Source organism: Symphodus melops (assembly GCF_947650265.1).
Source record: "Symphodus melops genome assembly, chromosome: 1".
In the NCBI taxonomy this organism is placed as follows: Eukaryota; Metazoa; Chordata; class Actinopteri; order Labriformes; family Labridae; genus Symphodus; species Symphodus melops.
The window spans coordinates 50187696-50202773 of NC_136691.1; the positions used below are offsets into that span (position 1 = coordinate 50187696).

The following is a 15078-nucleotide window of genomic DNA, read 5'->3' on the forward strand; positions in this document are numbered from 1 at the left end:
TGATGAGTCTCTATGGTAAAATGTAAATTTACCGCGTGTTCAGAAAAGTGCTTTCACACTTGCACAAAACTCCTGAAAAATTCCGGAAATGTTAAGGATTCACTGCATGTCTTAATGCAAGGAGCTGAATGTTCCCTCTTTCTTTGTTCAGGGTTTTCCCTTCAAGCCTCCTCGTACTTTTTTCTGCCAGAAATTTAGGGTGATCTGATGTAAGAAGACAGCTGGAAAATATTCAAGAAATGAGAAACCATGAGTGGCAGTGGTTAATGATGTTTTATATCCTGCTACTAGCATGCAACAGGGGTTATCTCTTGGACACTATTTGACAACTGCTTTGTGTTTTCTGATCACTGATAAGTTCCACCCTGGTCTTTTGTTGCTACAGTGAATATGTTGAACTAGACAGATCATTGGTCAGGAAATGTTGAAGGATTGCATAAGTGAAATCTGCTTCAGTGACCGACAAATAGAAGAAATTAGTGTATGACGTGGCAGTCTTTAAAATCTTTCGCCCTTGAAATAAACCCATCCCCTGACTGTCCATGTTACTGTCACTGATCAACACAATGGAAGAAAAATAAATTATTTTATTTTAAAATACTGTTCTGGCCATTTTTGCCCCACGCTGACGGAACATGTGGATACTAGTGAGAGGGAAAATAGGCCCGCATGAGAAGTAATCAAGGCAGCCTGCTATGATAGTGACAGCAGGTTAAGAAGGGGATGGGGAGGAAAAGCTGTGTTTCTATGCCAGTGAAAATGGAAGCAGCTGGGGGTCTACGCTTTGCGCACGACTCAGTCGTATACTTGTTATCGAGTTGTGTGTGGATGTAAGTGTATGTGTGTGTGAGAGAGGGAAAAGACGGGACGCAGCAGGAGAGGAATGTCACGGCTGTAAAGTGGGTGTGAAAACAGCTATGTTCACCGACCTCCAGGGTGACCTCCACACCCCTACTTAGTGTGTAGCAGATAGTGTCCTAAGTGTGCCTGAATTTAAGTGTATGTGTTTGTGTGTGCATTAAAAAAGGTAATACAATGTGTTTCTATGACTGTGGTGACAAGAGAACAGTTTGTTTTGTTGGTGTGTGCGTGAGTGCATGCATGCATGCGTGTATGTGTGTGTGTGTGACGACAGCAGTAAGTGAACAGCCCTGAGTCTACCACAGTCCAAGGCAGGAGGTCAAGAGGATTATCTTAAAATATTAGCTGCCCTCTCACCCCTTCCTCCCTCCTCCTGTCTCCCCGCTCCTTTTTCTCCCTCCATCTGTATCCTTAAAGGCAACGTGGACCTGTTGCACTAGCACACACACACACACACACACACACACACACACACACACACACACACACACACACACACAGGAACTAACATGAACTCAATAACTTGGTGAAAATTACGGTACATTCAAAGTCTTCCTTGTCTGAAATTTAACAAATCTTTTCATAATTTAAATATGACGTACACTGTCCCCGTCAAAGAAAAAAAATGATTATTTGTAAATGAAAACTTTTTTTTGAGATGTTAATCTATGAGCAAATCTATATGGTTTTAATAAGTTTATATCTCAAATTATTTTCAGATACTTAAGATACTTTCAACACTTAAATATAGCCTTGCAGTTTACGACAGTTTCAACACATTTTTCTCATTCAGACTGTGGAGTTACAGTCCTATAATCTGGAGACAATATAAAACATTTTTAAACAAGCCATAAGGCATGGTGACTATAAATTCTCAGCAGAACTTTTGCACATTTTAACCATATGCATTCACGTTACAGTTATTTGCGTTCGGGATTTCCCACCTGAATATAGGCCTGCTGCTCATTTTCTTAACTTTCATAAATCCTCCTCCTGAGCACTTGTCTGATTGAAGGCGACGACAGACGCGGTCCCCCTGGCGCGCTCCAACTTGGATTTGTCCCGGGCTTAGTCAGCGATCCCGGCTGCTCGCCACAGCGGGGCGTCTGGGCACTGGAGCGGTGCCTTGAACCCCCTTCAGTCCGCTCCCCGCAACAGGCTGCTGCTGCTTCCCTGTCACATCTACACCCGGAGCCACCGGCTCTCTGCGCTGCACCAGCACGGAGAGGATGGAAGGTACCGGCCCCTCCGCATGCTTTCATAAATCTATGTGAGAGATGTGACCTTTTTACAGTTGGATTCCAAAAAATACGATCAAAATTAATGAGTGAGTAACTGTGGGGGCAAAATTTATTTAGTGGAGCGTCCAATTTGAAATTGGAAATTTGAAATGTTTAATTATTTTATTTTCTAAGTTTATGTTTAAAATAAAATAAAAAATAATAATTTACCAGTGAGAGTAAATCGGCTTCATATCTTTGCATTAATAAAATATCATCTTTTGTAATTGGAATAAAGGAAACTTCAATCTTTGGTCGTTTTGCTCCACCGCGTCTGTTTGCCTGTAATTAAATAGTGCCATGCGCACTTATCTATGTGATCTGACAGTCGCGTACCTAAAAGTGGTCCCTATCCTGTGCACCTCTTCCCCGTCCCCTTCCAGCTCTACCTCTCAGTAATTGAATTAGCTCGGTTTTTAGGCGGGGGGAGGGGCTTGGCTTTGTTCGAGTGACGCCCATTCAAATCATTTCAAACCAATGGGACTATCCCCCGCTCCGCCGTAACCAAACCCACTCCCTCAGTCGGCGTCTGGTGCTGCCTGCCTGTCTTTGCTCTCACCTTCCTGCGTGTCCCGGGCGTCTTAAAATCCCAAACACAAGAAAGGAGGAAGACTACACAGCACGCGCATGAAAGAGGAAAGCGCGAGTTTTTCCCCCATGCCTGCACGTCGCACCACGATGGCTTATATATGAGGAGGACAGTTTGGGATGCGGATATAAACAAGCGTCTCCGCGGAGAGAAGCGCATGAGAAAACACAACGCTGTCCGTCTTCTCTCCCACACCGAGAAGGACTCCTCCCCACCTCGGCAGTGACACCTCCAGTAAATCACAGAAGAACGCCAACAACCTGTTTTTTACGCTGGAGGCACCCACACCAAGAAAAAACATTGCGATTCATCTGCCACTGCCTGCCTGACTGTACGGCTTTAAAAAGTTGCTTGGAGAACATGCACATCTGACGTGCGCCGCACGCCGTCATTGGACACATTGAGCCTCTCTCTCTCTTTTCTCCATCACATATTGGACTGACTAAGCCTTGGGTTTGGAGTAAGACGAAGTGTTGAGCAGTTGTCACTTGTCCTGATACAGGTTACATCCAATAACATAACCTCTCCACTGAAGACATTGACTGTTGTGCTGCGCATTTTCGTGCTCTCTCTTTGTGCATTAGTGGGAGAGATATTTTGTCAGCCCACCACGGATTTGTCAGAGCTGAAATAAAGCCCATGATTCATCTGGACCCTCGACCTGCACGAGAGAGAAAAGGCAGTGACGCGCTGGTTTTGTAACTTGAATTTTTCCGGCAACCTGAACAAGTGGCATCTCCAGTCCTTTCGTGAATGGTCACACTACCTTCTCCATGTTGTGCGCATTTGTACTTCTTTCACAAACTGCGCCAGCAACACACAACCACATGTGAATGACACTCATCACCTGTCCCGGTTGAAGCGCCCCTGATCACTCGCCTGACCGACCAACACAGAAGAGGAATACGTGCCGAACTTTTGCTGTAGTGATGCTGCAAATGGAAATGGTCATCTTCCTCTGCCTGGTGCTGTTGATGTGTGTATTTAGCCAGGAGCCCAGTTCCAAAGTGGTGGCCGACCGCTACGCCGTCTTCTGGAATCGGACCAACACCAAGTAAGTGGCCGGACAGCGGACAGGTTTCACCGCGGAGGCTCGGTGATGTTCCGTCTCTTTGCATCTGCATGAACCCCAGGGTTCATCGGTGTTTATTCTCCGCAGTGAGGGCAGAATGCCAGTAGCTGTAGGCACAAGCTGTGATGACAGAAACAGGAACATAAAGGGAAACTGGGTCTTATTTTCAATACGTGGCTGCTCATTAAGAGCGCGTCCCCCAAGGAAACTAAATAAAAACCGTGCGCAATAAGGCCTGAGCGGTCAGCGGCTGCTGTTTCATCGCTCTACCCGCTGTCGATTTTATTCAGATCGGGAAACTCACTTTTTTATTTTGATTTACTCAGCTTTTAGGTACTGAGATGCAAATTCTATACATGTTCTCCGGACTCAGGCTCAACACCACTCGGCTGTTTTACGACAGTGTCTAACAGGTTCCAATTACGCAAAACACACAAAATCAGCACAAATCGAAACTGCTCATTAAATGTATTATACATTACACGCACGCCAGATTGCGTGTGTGTATCGACCTGTTTCTGAAAATTGAAGTCTGAAGTCTACGTACAGGCCTGTGAGTACGTGTCGGACCTGTGTGGTGAGAAAGGCAGCTTTTCTCTGTAGTTCAGTCTTTGAGAGAACTTCTTGGCGATACATATGAGACACAGTTTCAGGTGAATATAGCAGCCCCAAATAACTCCTTCTGAAAATTCTGTAAAGTCACTGTTATTCAGCGGTCTCAGCAAATAAACTAGTGCGTAATGAATATATCAAAGGCACCAGCTGAAAAACGGTATAAAATGACAAATTTACATTTGAGTTACAAAGACAGATGGCTGAGCCCGCATTGGAAAAGCAGGTGATCTTGAACCAAAGAGTTGTTTAGTGTTTATGACTGAATAGTTTGTCTATTTATTATATTAGTTTTCAATTAGGATCATGTTGTAAGCCAAACAAAGTTTCCAAGAGAAGTTGAAGAAACTTATTTTCTTTTTGGTGAGTTTTTGTATCATAAAGTTTTTTTTGTTTTTTTTGACACTCCAGGCACTCTTTTATGTTTAAAAACATATAATACATATACAGATAACATGTATAATATCCAGGTAAATTTAGTTAGGAGTCAGGTTGAAAAACAAATATGAATAGGTTTAATTTCTAAAATTGAAACCAACTAAAAGTTAATATGTGTAGACGTCTCTACAGTATGAAAACCAGGAGCTTTTCCATTCAACACTCTTTAAAAAGTCCACTCTATGCAATCACGTGCAGCTTTCTCGTTCTAAAAAAGTTAAAAAAAAACCCAACACTGTTCATTCATGTTTCCTTCTCAAGTCATGTCTTGACCTAATGTTTTAAAAAATATCAATAATTGTTCATCTTTCAGGAATTGAAAAGTGTATTCTTGGCTCTTTTAATTTTTAGAGGAGTGTGTTTCTAATAAGCTTCCTGTCTGTTTGAAGCACAGTGAGGATTCTATGTGCCGTTGCCACATGAGAGTACGTCAGCAAAGTTAAAACAAAAGTTTGTCAGAGGTGGAACAGTCCTTGAGTGAAACTCCGCTCTGCCCGCACAGCTTTGACTCCACCTGAGCAATTAGTTTATATGTTTGTGGAGGCAGCATTTCATACTCAAAGTTCCTCCTGGAGTCAGACTGTACAGCTTTGTCTCGGTCTTAATACGTTTAAACGCTGCTGCTGGAGTTTACAGAGATCTCTCACTCAACTGCCAATGGCACTTAGTATTTGTTGAATAAAATGCTTAGCTTACCCTCCAAAGTGTCCATAGAGCCATTAATAGCACATGCTGAATTTGTTGCACAACTATTTATATTCAGTTTGAAGTTTGGGAAAACATGATTTATTGCTTGAAGCAATTAGTGGTCAGGGGAACAAACGCAGGCTGACTGTAAGCCCTCTCCTGAAGCCGGAGCCGGTCTAGCTGGGTGCGTAGATTCTCGGCCCTGATATACCGTAGACCATGACTGTTGTGGTCTGGGTCTCTGCTCCGTCTTACCCTGACTGTTTATTTATGGAGTGCTTTCTTTAACAGAGGCAAACACAATTTTAAAGTTGAATCTAGATTTCCGCTCCTGATAGACACACTTTTATTAGACAGCCCTTCTTTTTTTTTTATTTTTTTTTTTCACAAAAGTTTTGACTTGTGGGGCCGTTCAGTTAACCTGATATGTTCCAGATGTGCTGACAAGTTTTCTCAGTTTCAGAAACTAGAAAAAAGGGAGAATTGAAGCTAAAACTACTGCTAATCTCAGATCTGACACCGTGACATTAAAGCAGAGCGCGGAGAAAACAAGAACTGTGTGATCCACTCGACTGCACGCATGTTGTGCCTTTTACTCTCTTTGGGTCCGGGGTAATATCTGAGAAATAGATAGCTTCCTGGGCCTCATCTGTTTCTGAAGCTTTCTCGCCTGAGGAAAGGAAACAGGTTTCCACAGAGGCTGTAACGCTGCTAACAGCAGTCACTCCGTGCTGCTTACTCCAAATAGAGTTTGCTTGACTCGAGCCCTTACAGAGCCGAGGCAGGACGCCAGAGAGGTAGCCAAACAGCAGAGAGGAGATGGAGAGATAGCAAACCGGTCTTATTGATGAGTCAGTTAATAAATATTGAACCCCTTTCCTTGTGCATTACAGTAGAAAGCTTGTGCGGCAGTGTAGCAGAACTAGCCTGCGTGTGTGCTTCTGTTCTGAGGCTTCACAGTCGCACCGAAAGAGCGGCTGAAGAATCTACTTTGTGAACGCGACATGCACACACACAAAAAGTCACTTCATCATAGAAACAGGAAAGAAACTATTAATTAAACTTGAATAAATCACATTAGTGGCTAATTTAATGGTTAATTTAATGTTTTTTTTAGCTTGTTGGTTTTTTTTATTTTTAGTTTGTAACCGAGCACAGATGTAAAAGTTCTCCTTTTGAGTATGTCAAGAAAAAAGTCATTTGCTGCCGCTCCTTGCAGGCTGACACTACATCCTCCCAAGACTTGCTCCAGTTAGATAATCCATCAAACTGAAGGCAGTAGTTTCAGTTGGAGTATGTAAAAAACAAAACTTTTTTTCTGCTTTTTATTCATTGTGCCCATCTGGAATCCGCCTGCGCTTTACTGTATGTTCTGCTCTGCTCACTCACTTTAATCACCTGAAAAGCACAGCAAACACTGAAAGCATGCAAATGGCGATGAATTGAATCTGTTTTATGCTCAAAAGTTGTCACATCTGTTCCCTCTGATTTTTGGAGAGCGTCTATACAACTAAAAAAACGAAACAAAAAAAAGTGAAAAATTTGCCAAACAAAAGTGATTAAAGATGAAATAGTTTCAGTACGAACAGCAGTTAGTGCACACCTTAGGGAAAAAAGTGTGAACAAGTTGTAGACAAAAATAAGCAAAGGGGCTAGAAATTCAAGGACTTGCTTGTAGACAAAACATACCAGTGTGGACACTTTTACAGCTTCGACTTCCAGTCGTGTTGAATGGGAACATCAGATAAGGACTGCATGTCTCAAGTGAAACGTTTGGTCTGCAAAATGTTTATGCAGGTTAGAATTTCTTTGGTTTTTCCAAGTTCTCCGAATGATAAGCAATTGGTAGATTAGTCAGTTGTCTTATTGGTTGAGTGTATCGTTATCTGTATTAGCGGTGCCACTGTTGTGTCTGCTGAGTGTTTATTTTGTTGAGGACTGGGGCAGCGGCTGAGGGGATTTCCATGCTTGCTGGCTGCCTTCAGCACACTGTTTTGCATCCCAACTCCAACAGGAGACTAGGCTCTTGCTTACTGTTCGATTTCTCGTAATAAAACATTTATCTTTGTCTTTATCTCCACATTTTGATTCAACTTCTTTTTGAATATACTGTTCCTTAAAACTTCTCTTCACTTGTTATCATGTTTGGTTTTCGCCTTTGAATTGTTACTTTGAGCCTGTTTTTCTTAAGATTACAGAAATCCCGAAGTTTTATCTGTCCTAAAAGAGTTTGTCCAGCTTGAAATACCTCAAAATAAAGGGACATTTCTGTGGATTTGGCCTTCTGTATCTCGCCTGCTGTCTTTGCTTGTGAGTATTTATTCTAATGAGGGGACAGACAGCGGCTCTAATGATGCCTCAGCTGTAAGAGGCAGCCTTTTCCTTCCTCTTCTCCCCCGCTGCCCTTTCTTCCTCCCCGTATCCCTCCTCGCCTTTCCCCCGTGCTGCCTCTCGGCACTCCCTCCCGCCTTTCCTCTCTCGCTCCTTTTGCTCTCTGTCTCTCCTTCCTCTGCCGGGGCCGAGAAAATGAATGAATACAATTAGATATTTCGGGAGTCCCTCCACGGTTGATGGTGGGGAAAGACGCGCAGAGGTCAGGCACACTCGGAGAGGAGCTCAGGGAGAGGTCACACACTGACGGCGAGGCATAACGAAGCAGAAAGTTTGCCAGCCTGCAAATGACAAACCCGTAACTAGAACTCTCCTTGAAGTGGAGCGTTATTAACATAAACAGTTTGATGCGGTTGTGGTCATGTAAATTGCTCAAGGTGATTTGTATTTTGATGCATAATTTGTAGCTCAACAAACAGACTGGAAACCGTTTTTCTAACGTGCCTTGTGCTCTATTTTTCATTTTTTCAGTGTAGTGTAACTGGAGGCTGAACACTAGATGTGTCACTGATATTGGGGACAGCTTTCTTTTGTTGCAGACATGTCTGCGCCTGTTTTGGTGTTTGAATTTGAATGTGTGCGTGCTTGAAAGGCAGCAAATGAGCCATGTAGGTGCTGTTTCTTTCTGCTTAAGATTGTCAGAAACCGAGATGCCTTGGACTCCTTTTTGTAATTCTGTGCCTAAATGCAGAGACTCAAAGGCACCTAATGCATAAAGGTGGAAGGTTAGTCCGGCAATTATCAGTATTTAACAGATTTAAAATCATATATAACAATGTTTACTTTTATTTTCAATGAAAATTATGGAAACATGTAATTTTAAAAAGCAACTTTGTATTACCTGTGATTGCTAAAGTGGGTTGTCTGTGACCCCCAACGCTCCAGCCTCCTGTTCACATTATCATTTTTACACTGACTCACTCGCTGCTGAATTTTACTCTCTCCACTGTTTCGGGCTCTTTTCCTCTCCTTCTTTCTGTCTCTCTGAGTCTGAGGGCTGATTACTCCTCATTAATGACCCCTCTCTCCGTCATTCCATTATGCCTGTGGCATTGGCAGGCACCAGCAGCCACCGAGCAGCGGGGACAGCGAGTGTAGGAGACACAAAGAGCGCAAGGCAGAGGCTAGGGAGAGAGAGAGAGAGAGAGAGAGAGAGAGAGAAAAATAATAAACAGGAGCTTCTGGAAAACCAGCAACCAACTGTAATGATGCTGTTGTGCGATGTAATACTTCTATTAGGCTTAAATGGCACTTTGTGTTTTCTCTGCAGACCTGTAAATGCACTTTCCATTTAAATTAGATTTTTTTTCTCTATTAACTAGAAAATGAGCCCAGCAGGCAGCAGTCAATGCTTAGTCAATGTGCTTGGCAGAGCAGCTGTTGTCGAGCGCACGGTGGGAGAGGGGGAGGACTCTTGGCTGTGACCCTGGTGGACTTGCTCTGCGGTGGACAGAAGTGGCCCTGTCGCTGGGGGAGCCTGGTGCTCGGGCTGGAGTCTTGGATATGCTAATCCTACTGAAGCTAAGGCGGCTACAACTGGGAAAGACATTCCCAACAATATTATTTTTATTGTAAGAATAGGAATAATGATAATACAGTTTCATATTCACATTATAATACAATATTATATATTAGCTACTTCGAACCCTTTTTAACAAATTTTGGTTTTCAAAGGATATCGTTTTTTTTTCTTTTTGCAATAAAATACACATAAAAATATTTTATGACTTTGAACTAAACATAGCATCGCCTTATTATATTTTTTAACTATATATTTTTTACCATAGAAACTTAATCACGAATAACTCAGTCAACTTTTATTCATAGTTTTCTATTTATAATGTGCTATAGTGAAGGTAATGTACTTCAAATGTGGAGGTTGAAATGTAATTCTTTGTCACTTTGTATACAGAGAGATTACTATCAAAGAAAAAATCCTCATCATGACTAAGGTTAACATTGTTGAATTACTGCTCAGAGCTTTTGATTTAATACATTAAACTGTCCTATCAAAGAGCGAACCAGAGCTCTTATTAGACGGCCAGAAATGGAAGGTATTGAATGGCAGCTTTACCTCAGTTGCACGTTTCCCTCCCTTGCCCGGGGGAACCGGATTTTTAATGTCCAGGTTTTTGTTTTCAGAGTAATCACTCCAAGGTCAGACCAAGTGCTGAAAACACTGCTATCAGCTGAGTGATCTGTCTTTAAGCCTTCATTCAAGCCGTGGCTTTCAGGGGAACACTGTATAGCTCTTCTTGGAAACAATAAAGTATTAAATAGCTTATATAACACCCACATTTGCAAAGCTTGATGCGAGAATTGTACCCTGCCATGAGAAAACAAAGAATATGAATATCCTTTTACATTTTGTTGGTTTGTTGTTTCAGAGGCCTGCATTTTTCTCTATCCCTGCTCTCACCAGCTCAGTTGCACCCAATATTTCAAAGTTGTGGAAAGTTCTTTTCCTCCAACTGGTTCTTTAGCTTTCCTTAAGTTACTCCGTGCCGCACTAGAGCAGCTGCAGGATTATTTCTTCCAAAGTCATATTTTAGGTGCAAACACCTGAGCAGATTTGTATAGTTAACATGGAAACAGTAGTGGCAGAGTTTACATTGTGGATCCCGTTCAGAGTGAACAACAGGACCAGAGGAATCTCGCTATTGTGTAGTGTAGGGTCCTCGTTGATGGCAGAAAATGGCGCTTCCATATCCTAGTTCAGCTTCCCTGCGCTCTTCTGTAAGATGGAGGCTCACAAGCAGCTGTTACTGTAGTAACACTATGCTGATCTATCACCCCTGACCAGAAAGGGGCGCTACTGAGAGTTGTCTGATGCCCTCCCGTGCCCTATGCTCTCAGTCTGAAGCATTTCAAGTGTACAATTGGAATAAAAGCCACAAACAATTACTTGATATAAACCAGCTCTGTCTGCTTCGGTCACTTTGACCTTGTTAAACTCATTTACTTATTTATTACATTTACAGGAAGTACACCACAATCTGCAGGCCAAAACGTCAAACGGGCTTCACATTTTTTCTCTCTCTCCATCACTGGTCACTTTTCAGCTGGAAAATGTGACGGGAACGATTGAGACTGTTCACTTTCTTTCTTTTTTTTTTTTTTTTTGTCAGACACATTTTCCACAGATAATTCCTTTCATGGTAGGCTGGCCTCGGACCTTTACGCTGCCGTTTTCCTTATTTAACTTGGGGGGCTGCGGGGGAGTGAATGGATGTTTTTCTAGCTGGGCAGCAGTGTGGAGAATAGATCCCAGAAGAGAACACATCTCCAGCTTGTGAATAAAGACCTAATTGACGGGTTGTAGCCAGTTGTAAATGACTCATGAGGTAATTCGTCTTCAGAGACAGACTGAGAAACACACAGAGGGACTGTACGATGGTCTGCTATACTTTCTCTTTGGAATCCACACAATCCACATGGTTTATTTCCAAACCTGTACATCTATATTTGTTTTACATTTATTAAAAAATGACTTTTTAGAAGTCAGATTGTGCTTCTTTAAGACACAGTCGGTGTTATCAGGACCTTACATGTATATGGTGAGTGCTTTGGATGGTTTTTTCGTCTTTGTATTTTAGTCTGGTGTTTCTTTGTTTGCATTGGCGCAGTCGTGTAAAAGGTGAATAGACTTATTGATTCCCTGACTTCGTTTTTTCAATATAATCACGTGTCGGGAAAGTTCCAACAGCTGCGACAATTTTCCATAGACAAAGATAAACAAACAAATAATCCAACAATGTTGCTTTCACTTTGTTCAGTCTACCGTTGTGGCGAGACGTGCCAATAATAAGCTTGCTGGTATTAGCCTGTTTCAATTGACAGTAGGGAAAGTACAAGCTGCCAATACCCCCCCGCCCCACATCCACCCCCCACCCACCTCTTCCACCTCCAATGCTGGTTCGTGAGACTCAAAGGCAGCCATTGTTCTGCTCTCTCTCTCTCTCTCTCTCTCTCTCTCTCTCTGTTTCTGTCCACTCCACATAGCCTGGGCTGAAAGTAATGCATGCGCTTTAAATGCAGGGAGAAAAAAAGGAAGGGAGGGCAAAGGAGAGGAGAGCAGAATGGTGTGAATGGATGGTGTGGGGGGGGGGAGTGAGGGTGCACAGCTGAAGATGTAGTACACTCTTGGACAGGAAAAAAAAGGAGGAGAGAAGGAGTATAATGCGAGTGCCAGACACGAGGGCTGACACACTGTGTGGAGAAGAAGAGGTGGCGGTTTTCCTCATTTCCAACCAGCCCTATCCATCGTCTCTCATCTGCCTCCCTCCCTGCCCTGTCTGTCCTTGCCAAGGTGTAAAGATGCATGAGGATCTGTGTCTGTCTCTCTGTCTCCCTGGTGGTGTCCGCGGTTGTTCGTTTCGCAGTGGTTCTCCAGGGGACCGACTCTGGGTCTTCACCCTGAGGAGGTGTCGTCTTTGTGGTCTGGGTTTTTGTGACACTGGGGCTATTTTCTACAGAGACGGGATTAAGGCAGCTCAGGTTTAGACCCCTTCTTTGTCTCCCCTGACACTGAAGACTCCCACACACAGGCCTCTGTTTACTTGGGGGTGGGTGTTGTGGTACTAAGTTGCGTCTTGGTCTTTACTACTGTGTCACATTGCACAATGTGCCCTTGAAAGTGCACTTTTTGTCTACTATCAAGCATGTATCTAAGTCACAATGCCAGGATGTGTGTAATGTAGCTGCTGAATGGAGAATTTCTTCGCAAAATAGTTTATATCTGCTTGGAGACAGATTGTTTCGTTGAGAATGAGCAGGTTTTGTGATAAATTGTGTAGATAATCATGCATGATTGCAATTCAAATGGTGGCTATCTAATTTCATAATAAATCTCTCCGTATTTGCCTTCGCCTAGACTTGTCTCTGTACCTGTGTCAGGTTGAAAGCTCAGGGTCTTGAAAGGCTAACTTGGATTTAGGCTCAAATTTAGCTCAGAAAATTACATTTATTTTCAATTTAGCATACTGTATGTCATAAAAGTAATGCCTAAAAACTTTTAAAAATCAGCCAAATTAAACACCAACCACTACTACTTTAGCATTAAAGGCTCTTTTTCCAGATCTACTCTCCTGGCTCCGAGCCTTTTAAAAGGCCATATGCTCGTCTGATCATAGATCTAAGAAAAGTCTGGAATCAAGCAGATAATAAATCCTGTTTAAAAATGTATAACGCAGATCTGACTCCAAAGTCCTCACTGAAATCTGAGTTTAATGTTTAAACGTGCTTGTGTGTTTGTTGGCTATGTGCATCTGTATTCGTGTTTGCACGTTTCTCGTTATTTGTGCACAGAAAGCTTCTTGTGGGTCCCTACATGCATGCTTGTATCCCTTGCCGACCTCTGCCTGCTGTAATGAAGCTGCAGAAACTCACACCGTTTACTATAGCAGAGCACAGCACTATTCTTGACCCAATTCTCCGACTCCTCTGAGAGCTGCTTGATAGTTTTCCCGTTTTGTGAAGTTGCATGGTGTGCGTGTGGATGTCAGTCTTTGCTTGTGTGCGTGTGTGTCTTGTGGTTGCTATTCCTGTGTGAAACTGTTCCGAGTGTGTGTTTTTTCCCCCTGAAGGGAATGTGATTGATCCCATGAATGTGTGATAAATCCCATCTTCACCCTCTCCTCTCATCTGAGCCCGGCTTTGACTGGATGGCTTACGCCCAACATTATCCCGCATAACCAAATATGACACCCCAAAGTACATAGGCCAGCAAACACACACACATACACACAGACACACATATAAACGCTCGTCGGCTTGGAAGGGCAGTTCATTATTACTTTAGTGAGGTTCAAGTTGCAGGAGATGTGGTATTTATTCTACTTGTTTATTTTCTTCCTCTAAATCAGCAAGCAGCGAGCCTTGGAGTGCAGCAGCCTTTGAACCGCGCTCTATCCCATGACTGCAGCCTGGGGTATTAACCCAGAGCCACTGAGAGGCTTAAAAAGCCATCAGCTCATTGTCCGGAGACACAAAAACCCCCTTCCTCCAAAATCCACCCCCTCCTCAACCTCCTCTTCTTTTTTCCTTCTTCCCTCCTTTCTTAAGAATGTCTTGAGCTGGCTTCTGCCGCCATTCATATTAATCAGTTTTAAGGGTCTAATGAGATAAGTGAGACTTAAGGGGAGTCCCCAAAGTGGCCTAAGTCCTGCGGATAAACAGAGGTGATGAGCGCGGCCTATGGTTCCAGCCTCAGGGGGTGTGTGTTTTTCTTTCCCCGCAAAGTCATGCATACAAAAGTTTCTAATGTCCTTAATCTCGCTGTTGAGCTTCGGAAACCAAAACATCACGAAACCATCGAAGGAGACTATCATCACCTTGCCCTTTAAACACTGTGGTGATGATGGATGGTTTGATGGGTTTGGTTTAGCTCTGAGCTGGTTGAGAAGTTAGAACATCTCTTTTTTGATAACTTCTTCCTTTGTTCTAATCATCCCTCTTTGTTCCTGCCAAGTATCCCTGATAGGTCAGTCGGTTTCCTCCCGCTCTTTCCTTCCCCTCTTCTTGGGGATCATCAGATCTTTAACTACTGTCCTTGTTCTTTGCTCGAAGAGTCCTGCTGAGGTGACCCAGCAGGCACACTGTCAGCTTTAGGCTCAATGTTGTGCCTGCAGCACATGACTGACAGTGGCCTAAACTAGCCTTGTTTTTCTGTCTGTTTCCCTCATTTAATCGTTTTAATAAAGCATGAATCCTCCACCCCATCCGTCTCCTACAGTATGTGTGTGTGTGTGGTTAAACATGGCGGCAAAACCAGACACAAAGAAGGAAATATGGCGGCGAGGATTTTTTTATGAAACGTTCAGAACTTCAGACATGTTAAAAAAATGTATTCATTACAAATGAAATTATCTTTAATCTCTAATAATCTAATCATTAATCATTAGGAGCAGAAGACATGGCACATTAAGGACAGGAAATGTTATTAATTATTAAACTATTAATTAAGAATTTTGGTTTCTTTTATTTAAATTCGTAAAACAAAAAAAAAAAAGCATGGTCTGCTCCAAATAAAAAAATAAAAAATGTTTTCACTGTGTGTGCTCTAGTGTAACAGACAGTCTGTTTGAACTATACAGTAGAACTAGTGGAGTATACTGAGCGGCGGGACAAGTCCTCAGAGAGTTCAGTTT

The 15078-nt window shown here is 42.7% G+C and overlaps 1 protein-coding gene across 2 annotated transcripts in view; it reads left to right on the forward strand.

Moving 5' to 3' along the window:
- Positions 1 to 2657: 2657 nt before the first annotated feature.
- The window catches only part of efna5b (ephrin-A5b), a 96699-nt gene continuing 84278 nt past the window's right edge, over positions 2658 to 15078 (forward strand). For both annotated transcript variants that reach the window (XM_079342313.1, XM_079342314.1), the window contains exon 1: positions 2658 to 3784. In XM_079342313.1, the coding sequence (XP_079198439.1) occupies positions 3660 to 3784 (125 nt within the window). In that variant the 5' untranslated portion in view covers positions 2658 to 3659. The remainder of the gene's footprint in view (positions 3785 to 15078) is intronic.